At 45.9% G+C, this 12,197-nt stretch overlaps 3 protein-coding genes across 5 annotated transcripts in view; 1 reads left to right on the top strand and 2 right to left on the bottom strand.

The window, feature by feature from the left end:
- LOC149341810 (RNA helicase MOV-10-like) overlaps nucleotides 1–2,976 on the bottom strand; it is a 47,224-nt gene extending 44,248 nt beyond the window's left edge. The window contains exons 1-2 of the mRNA XM_089544016.1: nucleotides 2,480–2,976; nucleotides 284–518 (exon numbers count right to left, since the gene is read on the bottom strand). Of these exons, the coding sequence (XP_089400142.1) occupies nucleotides 284–518; nucleotides 2,480–2,607 (363 nt within the window). The 5' untranslated portion in view covers nucleotides 2,608–2,976. The remainder of the gene's footprint in view (nucleotides 1–283; nucleotides 519–2,479) is intronic.
- Nucleotides 2,977–3,213: 237 nt separating this feature from the next.
- On the top strand, nucleotides 3,214–4,355 carry Bet5 (blocked early in transport 5). Its single transcript, XM_089544027.1, has 4 exons — nucleotides 3,214–3,364; nucleotides 3,427–3,497; nucleotides 3,556–3,694; nucleotides 4,215–4,355. The coding sequence occupies exons 1-4, from the start codon at nucleotides 3,266–3,268 to the stop codon at nucleotides 4,329–4,331; spliced, it is 426 nt and encodes a 141-aa protein (XP_089400153.1). The 5' UTR covers nucleotides 3,214–3,265; the 3' UTR covers nucleotides 4,332–4,355.
- Nucleotides 4,319–12,197, bottom strand: part of LOC149341812 (WD repeat-containing protein 44) — a 40,675-nt gene continuing 32,796 nt past the window's right edge. For 2 of the 3 annotated variants that reach the window (XM_089544017.1, XM_089544019.1), the window contains exons 10-18: nucleotides 9,695–9,739; nucleotides 7,850–7,943; nucleotides 6,482–6,615; nucleotides 5,969–6,091; nucleotides 5,720–5,911; nucleotides 5,550–5,651; nucleotides 5,303–5,418; nucleotides 5,117–5,241; nucleotides 4,319–4,548 (exon numbers count right to left, since the gene is read on the bottom strand). In XM_089544017.1, the coding sequence (XP_089400143.1) occupies nucleotides 4,364–4,548; nucleotides 5,117–5,241; nucleotides 5,303–5,418; nucleotides 5,550–5,651; nucleotides 5,720–5,911; nucleotides 5,969–6,091; nucleotides 6,482–6,615; nucleotides 7,850–7,943; nucleotides 9,695–9,739 (1,116 nt within the window). In that variant the 3' untranslated portion in view covers nucleotides 4,319–4,363. The remainder of the gene's footprint in view (nucleotides 4,549–5,116; nucleotides 5,242–5,302; nucleotides 5,419–5,549; nucleotides 5,652–5,719; nucleotides 5,912–5,968; nucleotides 6,092–6,481; nucleotides 6,616–7,849; nucleotides 7,944–9,694; nucleotides 9,740–12,197) is intronic. The other variant, XM_089544018.1, reaches the window with a different exon arrangement.

Genomic DNA, 12,197 nt, shown 5'->3' on the forward strand with positions numbered 1-12,197 from the left:
GGCAGGCTTGCAACCTTTTTTTTTTTCATCCGACATCCACCCATCCATACAGCTTGCTTTGAAAAGGGTTCTGCTTACAGGTTAATGTGAAATTTTTGTTATAACATTGCCACGTTTACCCTTACAACTACTACCACAAACACCTTCCATCTGCCGCCGTCATCCCACCATGAAAGCAAACATAAGTATAAACACTACTCTCTTTTCTAAAACAAAAATATAAAAGCAATTAATATGGTGCCTATGTGTACTTGGACACAACAAAAGTATTCACAAAAATTACCTGACTCTGTCCTGAGCACACACCAGCCTCATCTATCAGTGTAAACACTGCTGTTGGGTGAAGGAAGGTGCAATCCAGCAGAAACACGCTGGATGCAGCCTCTGGAGCCACAGTCACAAGCAGAGTCACATTGACCTCCTGGTTTTGTCGTGCACGAAAGGAGATTGATGGTATACAGTCCTCAGTCTCTTGGCACGACACCTTGACATTTCTTTTGTCCTTCACCAAAAAGTCCCTGGAAGAGCAGATAACGAGTCATTTAGAATTTATATCATGTATTATGTATGCACACCTGATTGAAAACGTCAGAGTGGGCATAAGAGGTTTATGGTAAAATTCCCACTTATAAACAATGAAGACCAAATGAAACCAACGAATGCCAACTGCTGATTTAGCCAGCTTTGTGGCTTTCACTCGTGTTGAATGGTGTATGGATACAACGCTAAAGGTTAACTAATGATAACTATGTATGGCATGCAGCGATGCAACAGGATCACATTCTCCATGCTTGTCCCTCAGACATTCTCCCCTCCCCCTCGATGGAGCTGCAGCTCTCCGCCCTTTCCCAATGGGAGCCCATGCTGCTCAGCTCCTTCAGGCAGTGCACCAAGTCCAAGAGGTCACCATGCGCCAAGGGCTCGTGGCCACCTAGCACGCCTAAAAACTACCCACACATTCCACCAAAATGGATGAATAAGTTGTTTCTCTCTCTTACAGGCAAAGAGAGAACTGAGCACTGGTCATACTTTTTGATGTTATTTGTTGCTGTATTTGTGCTATATGTTATTTGTCTGCGCCCGACTTTTTCTCAACAATTCTGCTCCTATCCCCCTCTTGGCCCTCAAGCAAGGGCTGCAGTGTTTATAAATAAAATAAATGTTATTAGCTGAGCCCCAAGTAAAAATGTATGCCAAAAATATATGGCACTGTCTATTTGCAACTTTCATGTACAGTGTCACCGCCACGCGACCCCTCCGGAACAGCTTGAGAGGTGGTACCGGTGCACGGCGGATGGTGCCGGGCTTGGTCTGGCACCTCCTACCAGGTTCTGTGGTGCAGTACTTTGTGTAATATTGCACTTTGAATTGCATTACATGGCCATGGCAACAGGTTAATATAATATCCATTTGCATGTGTCATTTTACTCGTGCAGCAGAATTCTTCTCTCAACTAAACCGGTGCATTGTTGGAGCTCAAATTTCGCAGAGAAATGGCACTTGGTCAGCAGTAATGTTGTATACCACATTTGTTTGGTGTACTTGCGTGATCTGATCATGAGTCGGATATTCATATCATCTGCAGTAACAGCGAAGCAATACAAGCCGCTGTCTTAGCGATGGCACCGGTGGCGTCATCTCATTTTGTTGGTAGTAACTCATTCATGGCAAAAGAAGGGTGGGGGGCGGAGGGGGGGGGGGGGGGGGTCAAGATGGAGCCACTGGTACCATCACTGGGACAACAGCTTGTTTTGCTTCGCCGTCGCCACAGATAATGCTAATATCAGACTCCTGATATCAGGCAAGTACCCCAAACAAATGTGGTACAAGACAATATTGCTAATCAAATGCCATTTCTGTGCAAAATTTGAGCTCAAATAATTTACCCATTTGGCCGATATAGAAGCATTCTATGGCATGCATAAAACTGTGCAACACGCTGTATGGGTAGACAACATAAAAGCAACAGCATTTTCTGTCTTCCGTGGTGCCAAACCTGCACTCAAAGGCAAGATAAACTTGCATACGTCCCTTTTAGATTCTAAGCTCAAGGAGCAGATAATAAACTTAATTAAAATACGGGTGTGAGCAAGTTGGTTACTCATAATGAAAATTTATAACACTGCAATAAAAGAGAAACGGTGAAAAAAAACACAAACAACAGCACCAGCGCTGTAGCTGTTCTGTTGTTTCTGCTTTTTTATCGTCGTTATCTTGTGCTGCTTTAAACTTGAAGCACAATCACGGTTTGCACGGAAATACCTGTGGCCAAGACTACATTAAAGTTTGCCGCACAAATGACCGCGAGAAATAACAGATGAGCTGCTCTCAAGCTGTAGCCGAGCATTGGCAATAGCCGGGTCAATCTGGTGTTTCTTCTGGCATCGGCGAAAATGAACCGTGCTGGGAAAATCGGGGCCCGGCTGCCAACATATGTATCTGACCAACGTATTCACAACATGCGAGCTTTGAAACTTACTCTTTCTGCCAGAGGTGGAATTTCAAAAATTCGACCAAGTGTCTCCTCGATTCCAAGTGATTTTTTTCTCCTTCCCTGCTGTGGTAGGTGTAATTACACAATACGCACATATTGCTCGTCTGACTCATTGTTTGTCCGTGCCTCGTACTCAACCCGAGAGAACTGTTACTGAGAAACCAAACCGAAGCATGCGTCACGATGATAGCGTGCCTAGGCAGCCAAGGGTGTGCATGATTGCCATAACTTGGCTAAACAAGCTCACATGAGAACGGCAAAGTTGACGAGACGCATACGGTTTATAATGACAGAATAAGTAAGCGTTACATTAGAATCTCCACAAAGACATGCCGTAGACAGCTAGACGTGCTAACCTATATTCCCCGCAATAAATGTTAAACTGGCAAACTGCTATCCACTCCTACACTCATCTAATAGCCTTTGCCAGCACAACACACATCAGCGAACCGGTGAACCCATTATCTGCTGCAGACGTTGGCTGTAGTTTCGAATTGGTGGATCGGTGTGGATTGGATTTGTGATGACAGCAATAACAGCTCAATCACTGAGGCATTTAATGCTCTGATTTTTGGCTCCATTCTTAGTATGTGAGAAACGTTTAAACTGAGGAGCTAGAAATTTACATATGTAGTACGCTGCTCTCGTTCGCCGCCGAGACAAGCTTTTACAGCCCATCGAAAACGACAAAGTTGATAGACCATCATCATCATCGTCAGTTAGCAGCTGGCTGCTCAACGCGGTTAGAGGTGTTCACGGTTTGCTTGTACAATGATGATTCACAATTTGTATATATTCAGCCGTAATGGGGCATTCTTGTACTACGATGAGTGGAAGAGGAGCAAGAGTTCTGGCATGTCGAGGGAAGAGGTCAGTTTCAATTCTGACTGCAGTGTTCTTTGCGGTGAGCTTATTGATGTGTCTGGCTGCAGGAGGCGAAACTGATGTATGGGATGATCTACTCCCTCAAATCTTTCGTGGCCAAGATCGCCCCCACGGACTGGTGAGCGCAGTCAGCCTGCGTGGCGTTTCTTCTACCTGACCTCATGTCCCTCCCGCAGCAACGACGGCTTCCTGAACTTCAAGACGAACAAATACAAGCTCAACTTCTACGAGACCGCGTCGGGCCTCAAGTTCGTCATGAACACAGACACCAACGCCAGCAACGTGCGAGAACTTCTCCACGACCTTTATCATCAGGTACACGTATTCCCCTGCGAGTGGCATTAGCTTCTCCCGACCTTTAGAAGTCGAACTACTGTTCAAAGCATTGCCGCTCGGCGGTGTCGACGCTCGAGCTCTGCCGCTGCCAGTTACCCCAGGTGGCAGTCAACAAACAACAGTTCTTACTAAAGGCAGCGTTTATAAAGGAGCAGCAGCTGGCTGTATGCTTTCTGCTTACCGATGCTACCTAGCACTGAGAAATACAATGCGAAAGTATAGTACTCTTTCAAATATACGTTGTTGCCGCTCCATTTTCGCGGCCGTGGATGGTTAGCAAGCTGCGCATAGATTTTTAGAATATTTAAGGAGTAGCCCAAGAATTGTAATGCGAGGAAATGACATGGCCGTGGCCAGAAACCATGTTCTGTGTATGTGTCTGGCCTGTAGGGCAGGGTGCAGCGAGACCTGAAAGCTGCCATTTGTACAGCACATGCCACATGTAAACGAAATACAAACCAGCAAGAGCAGAGCCTAATGTGATCTTATTCCACTGCAGGTCTATGTGGAGTATGTTGTCAAGAATCCCGAGTGCCAGCTTGGGAAACCGATCACAAGCGAGCTGTTCAAGGAGCAGCTGAATGCCTTCATTCTGAAATCCCCTTTGTACAAGTGAAAACATATATTTTATTCACATGTGCCTCTCTGTCAGTGGAGGCTGGCCCTTGAGCGGCTGCGCATGGCAAACACCTTAATGGTGCCGCCAAAGTCTGCGCTGATGATCACGTAATTGCCAGTAGAGGGGCTCTCGGGAGCTGGGGCTTCATCCACGTGCTGTAGAACCAAATCTGGTTTGGGTGCGAACACTGCTGCTGTCACTACTGCATTGTGAGCTGCAAAAATATCCACAAAAAAGATGTTATGAGGTTGTTCGCTTAGGTTTGTTGTGCATGCTTGAAATAAGCAGAAGAAACAGTGCAAATACAATAGAACCAATGAAAGAAACACAAAACATGCACACACTGTTTTTCATTCAATCCAACCTTCTTGCCCAGCTACTTCCTAACCATAGGAATGGAGCTCGAGTGGTTGAATTCACTCCAGTGCCCTGTACTACGGCAACTCTCGCTCCCTCCTTTCACTTCATCCCCCTCCTCATGGTGTGGTCCAGGTGTCCATCATGAGTATTACAGTTAATGCACCTTTCCTATCCTTGTATTCTCAGCCCTACCAAGCATAACACAAAGCGAAGGGTAGAAGACAAAATTCTGCAAACACACATTGTCACAACTATGTGAATAGAATAATTTCTGCAGGAATATTACAGGCACAACAGACCACACTGTGCCACACGCTCTGCCCCAAGTTGCTGTGGGAAAGATTTCGCAACACACACTACAAGTACTTGCGCCAATCCCACCACAAAGTTATGTCTTGTGAGGCAGACAATGAAGATGATACCTTTGATGCTTTCCCAGTAGGTGTTTCGATCCCGTCGTGCAGAAGAAAACTTGTAGTCATGATAGGTTTTCCAGATGTAGATAAACTGGTTCTCCGAGCCGCTGATCACATACCGCCCGTCATGACTGCACACAACAGCATTTTCATTTCTCTGACTGCCACAGCACTTGTCTGTGCTGGCTGTACCTGAATGATGCTTTGATCTGGCTGCTGAGGTTGACGTAGCCCTTGTACTTGCATGAGAGGGACAGGTCCCGAAGGTCATACAGACGAATGCGAGAGTCGTTTGATGTCACAAGGATCTGCATGGAGAAATGTCGGCATAACTTCTCTGCAGGTGCTGAGAAATACAGCAGAAGCTGTGCCACGTGTCGGTCATGTCAACGAAATCAAATGAAACTAAATGGCAACTGAGTGAAGACGATAAGCTCACCTTGTCTTCTCCGGGCATAGGTTCAATGCCTGTAATCTTGCGGCCCTGAGCATTCTTCCCTCGAGTTGAGCGCACATGGATCTGGGTGTAGTACTTGAGCTGCTGCATGAAAGTGAAAAAAAGCCCAATCACGGGTGTGTACCCCCCATATACTTTTCAGCCTTGCCTACCTCAGTGTTGTAGAAAACGCAGCGCCCATCGTAGGAACCGACCACGGCAAACTTGCCCTTCTGGCAGAAGTTGGCAGCGGTTATGAGTTTGGTCTGGCCGTCCAGCTCATTCCAAAGGGCCACTTTCTTGTCTGGAATGTTCCAAAGCCTAAGCTTGCCATCAAGGGAGCCACTTAGGAAATAGCGGTCATCCTGCAATGAACGCCAAGGCACTTAATACACACTCCACACCTGCACCTACGAGCTTACCCTAGGGTGGAAAGCAATGGCCGTGACGAAGTCAACATGCTGGAAGCAGCAGAGGCAGTTGCGGCTACTGATATGCCAAAGCCGCACAGTCTTGTCCATGGATGAGGACAGAATGAAGTTGTTCTGCACAAAGAACAGACTGCTTAGAACAGTCTGGTGTCCAATTTGCCATTCGTCAGAGGTGGAGGTTAAGGCAACTCCTTAGCCTCAGGGCTTGCGCCCACATGGAACCTGTCAAGGCCTCACAAGCGGCTTTCGTCCACTAAATTATTACCAGATACCTTGCATGTCTATCACAACAAATGCCAGTGACACCAGCCATTTGTCAAAGGTGGTTTTAAAGTGCCACACTTGATTACCAATGAAACTGTACTTGGCTTGTACCTATTTCTTGATCCCACGATGCCACAAACTTTTAACACAGCGTACCTCATAATGCACATCTCGGCCTAAAAAGGTCATCACACAGCCATGTTAAGTGGAAACTGCTGACAGCATGACTGGTGAACATACCCGTGACCACGACACGTCCAGGAGGTCAGCCGTGTGGCCAGCATATTTGCAGAAAGATCGAAAAGGTCCCTCCTCCTCCTCCTCTTCCTCCTCCTGTGGTGAACCTGTTGCTTCTGGGTTCTCACTCTTGCCGGCTGCATTTGACAGAATGTGACAGAATGAACCAGGGCAAGCCGAGGAGAGTGTCATGGGGCCAGTGATGGACACAGGCAACCAGCAAAAGGCACAGTGTAGAGCTCCTCTGAAGTACAAAACCTTTATAGATTGTATCTATATTTAAAAGAGAGGTTGCTTTACTTTCTACCTAATTCGTCCGAGAGTTCTGTAAAGGACCTTCGTAATTTGGAAGAAGAGTTAGTTTTCATATAATGTTGTACATAATTGGGCATGCCATGCTTAAAAAAAAAGAGCGAGAAGGGGGGGGGGGGGAATACAGATAGACATTTCCAATAAAGGCTCCCTGAGCGTCGTCACCCTTTAGCTCTTTAGGCTGTTTGTGCATCTGGCGCTAGCACAGTGGAAGCAGCAGCGGAACCGCTTTGCAACAGTCCGGAGAGGAGGTATTTCGACATCTTCTCACCCAATGGAAAGGTTAATAGCATCATAGTTTTATAGGACCCCCGTGAATTATAAGGAAATTTGGGTGGCATGTTGTAACTAGCAGCTTACGTGCATGCAGCGAATTTTTAGAACAACTTTAATTTTGGCTGGTCAGCGAATAACCCATTGCACAGTTGGTCTCTGTAGTTTGCCGACTTATATCCTGCAAAATTTTGCTTCAGTACCGTTTATATTGCTATTAAGACCAGTGAACCACAAATGGAGCACGTCTGCCATTCACTTGAAATGTGAGTCTATATACTGCAGCAGACTAGCTCTGTACGTAATATAGAGGCCATTTGACTCCAGGCCTAATAGAAAATTCAGAGAAAGCATGCAAAATTTTTCTTGTTCATAGCTGGGTTATGCATTCTCTGAAAAGAAATTGCGGATTCAAGTACCATTCCACTAATGTGCACTTCTGTTTTACACAACACGCACCTTTCACCCTGTGTGTAGCTAGTCTGTAATGCAGTAGTGTGCAACCAGAAAAATGGAGTCACAAGTGGTGACTAGCTACTTTCCAAGAGCCGAGCTTTACAGTAACAGAACATGGCCACCCATCTCTTCGGCGCACAAAAACATCAGCAAAAAAGAAAAAGTCCACAGACATAACCCAATGTCATCATGCAATTCAGCCAATTTACCCTTTGCCATGGACATAAACTAATGCTCCTCACTAGGGCTCCAATGGAGAGCACTCGGGCCACATACCGAAGGCCCATCTAACAGTTGCCTTTGCACAGAAGACAAATGTCTACAGCTTACCTTCCTGCCGATACTTGTTACGCATGTCATTGAAGTGCTGGTAGGCACTTCGCAAGACCCAAATGCGCAGGATAGTGTCCTGACCAGCTGTGGCCTTGAATAAGAAAAAAAAGCCTCTCAGAACCAGTAAAAAAAAAAATGTGCGTGTTTCACTGAAGGCATGCATGTCTTAATGGCTAACTGAAAAAGACAACGCAATAAAATAGTGGTTTCAGAAAACAAAATGCATCCCATAGCGAGGGGGATCACTTTAGACATCAATTTTTGCCTTTATACAGTCAACATTTAGTGGTATTGATTTGTTGTAATAGAACCGAGTCCTTACTGATACTTATTTTGCTCATTCTTGGTCGTTCATCAGCGTGCAAAATGAATGCTCATAAGGACTGCATTCCTGACTTGCTATCTTCCCAAAAGTAGTTGATGAAGATGGAAAAAAAAAAAAGAGCCTTCTGAAGAAGGATGATTTCGAGACCAAGGTCCCTAATTTTTTGCACTGGAAAATTCTAAATTCTTCAGATGCAGAAAAAAAATCTGCGAAATTCTGCAGGAAGCATAAGACCCATAAAAGAAATATGCAAGTTTATTTTTTGAGCACAAGCCTTGCATGCTGGAGAGGTCAATTTTCTAAAACTGTTGGCTGTTGTGACTCAACATCAAGTAATGTTTCCTGTTTCCTTCAGTCAAAGAAGGGTACTTGCTTGATACTACATCTCCATAACAACTGAATGATCCCTCTGCACCAACAGAGTTGAGAGTGATAAATATTTGTGAGCAATAGCAGAGAGTCTTGGGGGTCACTTCCATTCCAGCCAAGAAAGACAGAATGTCGAAATCTTCACATTGTTCGTCTTGCTTACAAAGAAACTGTGTGAGGTCTCTGTCATTGGATTTTGAGCAGTTTCAAGGTACACTTTTCACTCATCAGCAAGGACTGGCAGTTCTTGACAATGTCCAGGCATGCTTGCAAACTCCAACCTTTTTAGTGGTAAAAAACCTAACCTGCAGCGGATCCTCCTTCAGATATGGTTGGTCTGAACGGTTTGGGATTTCATTGTAGCTGTAATAATATTTCTTTTAAAATTTTCATGATTAGGTTTGGTTTACTGCGATTCAACGTCCCAAAGCGACTCAGGTTATGAGGGACGCCGTAGTGAAGGGATCCGGAAATTTCCACCACCTGGGGGTTCTTTAACATGCACAGACATTGCACAGTACACGAGAATTTTCGTGAGATTTCAAACTCACCATTCTTGCAAATAATTGTAAATTGGTCATTTTTTTCACTGCTCTGCTGTAACCTACTGATGTCCATAACAATTGTGTTGAAAAATGAGAATTTGGCTGCCGAACCAAATTCCATAAAAAAATGCTTAAATCCATGATTTCCCACAGAATCGTGAGAGACCAGGGGCCTTAATTATGACAACGATAAGCATCACAATTATAATCATCATCATTATCAGTACTATAAGAGAAGTGAGAAAATATGCCGTGAACAGTGCATGCAGCAGCTAACCACAATCTTAAACATGACAGCAGTCAAACATGAGAGCCTGTTCAAACAGCTAGCTCTGTGGCACCATTTACTGTACAGCCTCACAGATTCTTTTATCCTTCATCAGTGGCAAGTGCATAAAGCCTGTGCTCTTTATAACAGCACCTCGACAAATATGCAAAGCCCCTCACTGTTTATACCCCTGCCTTTGCAGATGTGGGTTACGAGGAGAACATAATGCAACAGCTTAGACCTGTTTGCCTACAGAAAGCTATGCTTTCGCTAGAACATAGCCCAATTCTCTGACACATGAGCCTTTCTAGGCAAGAAGCTGCCAAGTGACTTACCAGAAGGCGTCCGCAGGCTGAAAACTTCATGGTCCACACTGCACCCTGCACAATAACACATGACAGCTTAGTATTCATGATAGGCAGCATCTCTGGCACACTTTCTTGCGTATTATGGTCTCACATCTTACCCCTTTCACCTCACCAACCACAAAAATTACCGAAGACACTTTGGAAATTCTAAAGTATGCTTGGCGAAAGCCTTGTGGTCAACCCACTGCCGCTTCCCCAAACCGCTTGGCGCGGAATCACTGGGCCGCTTCGGAGCCACGCATCTCACTCACTCGACTGCAACGAGACGTCTGGCGAAGGAGCGGTGGTGCAGCTGCCACCGCCAATGCATGCGCGCTTGTTCTACCGCTACTGTGTGACGTCACGATTGCTATGCACAGCTGCGCCCCCCACCGGTGCGTGGAGGAGAGACCATAGTTGGCGCGATTCCAGTGCACGGACGGACACCGTAAGCATGGACAGACATCGCGAGCATGACGCTTTAAAGGCTTTCGACACACACGAAGCACACACCTGCAGAGAAAAAGACGTGCTTCACTGCAATGTGGTAGAGTATACCTATTTCAATGCCACTATAAACACACTTCACCAAGGCACGGCTGGAAAGGAGGCAGCGGTATGCATGCTCGTCGCTCCCCGCCAGCCTGGCCGTGGTCAAGGCAGTGTCTAATGGAGGTGCTGGCATCGAAGCACCTTTCACCCCTAGCAGCATTACTAGCAGCTTCAGGGCATGTCCCGAGATGCTAACAATCTTGCTCAGAGTCCACAACAGGTTGACTGCGCGCAGCACCAGCCTGCACCATTTGTTTTGGCGGTGTGTTATGGTTAGAGGGTTAGACTACCAGCATCTCAGATTGTTTTAAATACCATTGCGTTATTATAAGTCAACCTTCAAAAAAGCGACCCTCTGAAATTGAGGAATAAACTTATACGGCACCTCTTTCCTTCTTTCACTCCCCCCTGTATCCCTTCACTTACCACGCGGTTCAGGTGTCCACCATGATGTGACACAGATACTGCGCCATTTCCTTTCCAACAATTGTCAATTGTTGTTATATGCGGAGCCGACCTATTAGCAAGGTCTAAGGTAGTTTTGTATGAGCAACGGGTAGAACATGCCCTGTAGTACGCAGGTAGTATGTATACCCCCGTGCCCTGGGTTATGATATGCAGTCAAACCCACTTATAACAATACTGAAGTGCGATGGAAATACCATTTTTATAACCAAGTTGTGCCAAAAAAAAGAAAACACAACAAACTTTAGAGCATTTAATGACAAGAGAGACAAGGAGGGGCTTGATCATGTTAATGCCTGTAAAACCTCATTAATTCGAACTTCAGGGGACCGCAAAAAATGTTCGATCTACTGCATGATCCCGAAAAACTAACAAGAACTGCTTGCATCACGGTATACTTGGTGGAAAACTGGGCAATGGTTGCTGGCTTCTGACAAGAGAACAGCGTGACAATGATTATTTTTCACATTTTCATGAATGTTTTATTGTATGCATACTGTCGGGAGTGTCGAAGCAAACAATAAAAACTGTTCAAAAGCGTTAAGCCCCTCTCCAACAATCTTGTGGTGCTGAGACGCAGTAGCGCTAGAGTTCCACAGCTACTGCATCACACCCCTCACAAGCAGCAGCATCGCGCATGAGGAGCCTTCACTGCTCAAACCGAGGACGACAGGTGTTGAGCGCACAGTTTCGGTGCACTGCAAAAACCAGAGAAAGAACCACATGGACGAATGCGATTGCGCCAATCAGCGCTCGAAACGGCATGCAGTAGGGTACAGTTAGCCAGCTGATACAGGCTTGCGCAAAACTGAGAAACGCGAAACCATGGTCTGACTGGTCTACATGGTCTGACTGATTTCGAGACGGGGCCGTGCGTTTGTCGTCAAGTCTGGCGTTGTACGCACGTCTGAGATGCACGGTTGACTCTGCAGCATAGAAGTCAAGTTTTAACAGTGCTGTATGGTCGATTTTTTGCCGTGCCAGTCATACCAGAACGCAGCCCTCTTTGGGAGTCCATTTGAATGAACTCGTGCGAGACCTGTAATGTCTGAATTAGTGCGTACGACACCATAGACTTACATGGGCGTTGGCCAGCACTGTGCTAGTATTTCGAATTATCTGGATTTCCGAATATATATAGGTCGAATTAACGAGCTTTTACTATGGCACCACAACTTGCAAGGGTTCCAGTTGTCTGCGCCAGTGACAGGTGCAATGATCGCGTCGTCAGTGAGGTCTTCATTTGTCGTGACTGCATTGTCAGCATGCGAGAATTCTCCAACTCGACATGCCGCATTCATCACTGTTCAACAATGACCAAAGCCCCATCATCACTGCGCCGGCGGCAGCCTCGCGCGCCTCCCCGTCACTGGCGTCAGGCTCTCTTTCCGGAAGCAATTCTTACGGAAGTCCTAGGATCTTGCAGAACCGAGGGTATGGTGACAGCTGACAAGAGAAAAACCACGCTGGTAAT

Source organism: Amblyomma mixtum, chromosome 5, assembly GCF_055824585.1.
Source record: "Amblyomma mixtum isolate Tamu chromosome 5, ASM5582458v1, whole genome shotgun sequence".
NCBI lineage: Eukaryota > Metazoa > Arthropoda > Arachnida > Ixodida > Ixodidae > Amblyomma > Amblyomma mixtum.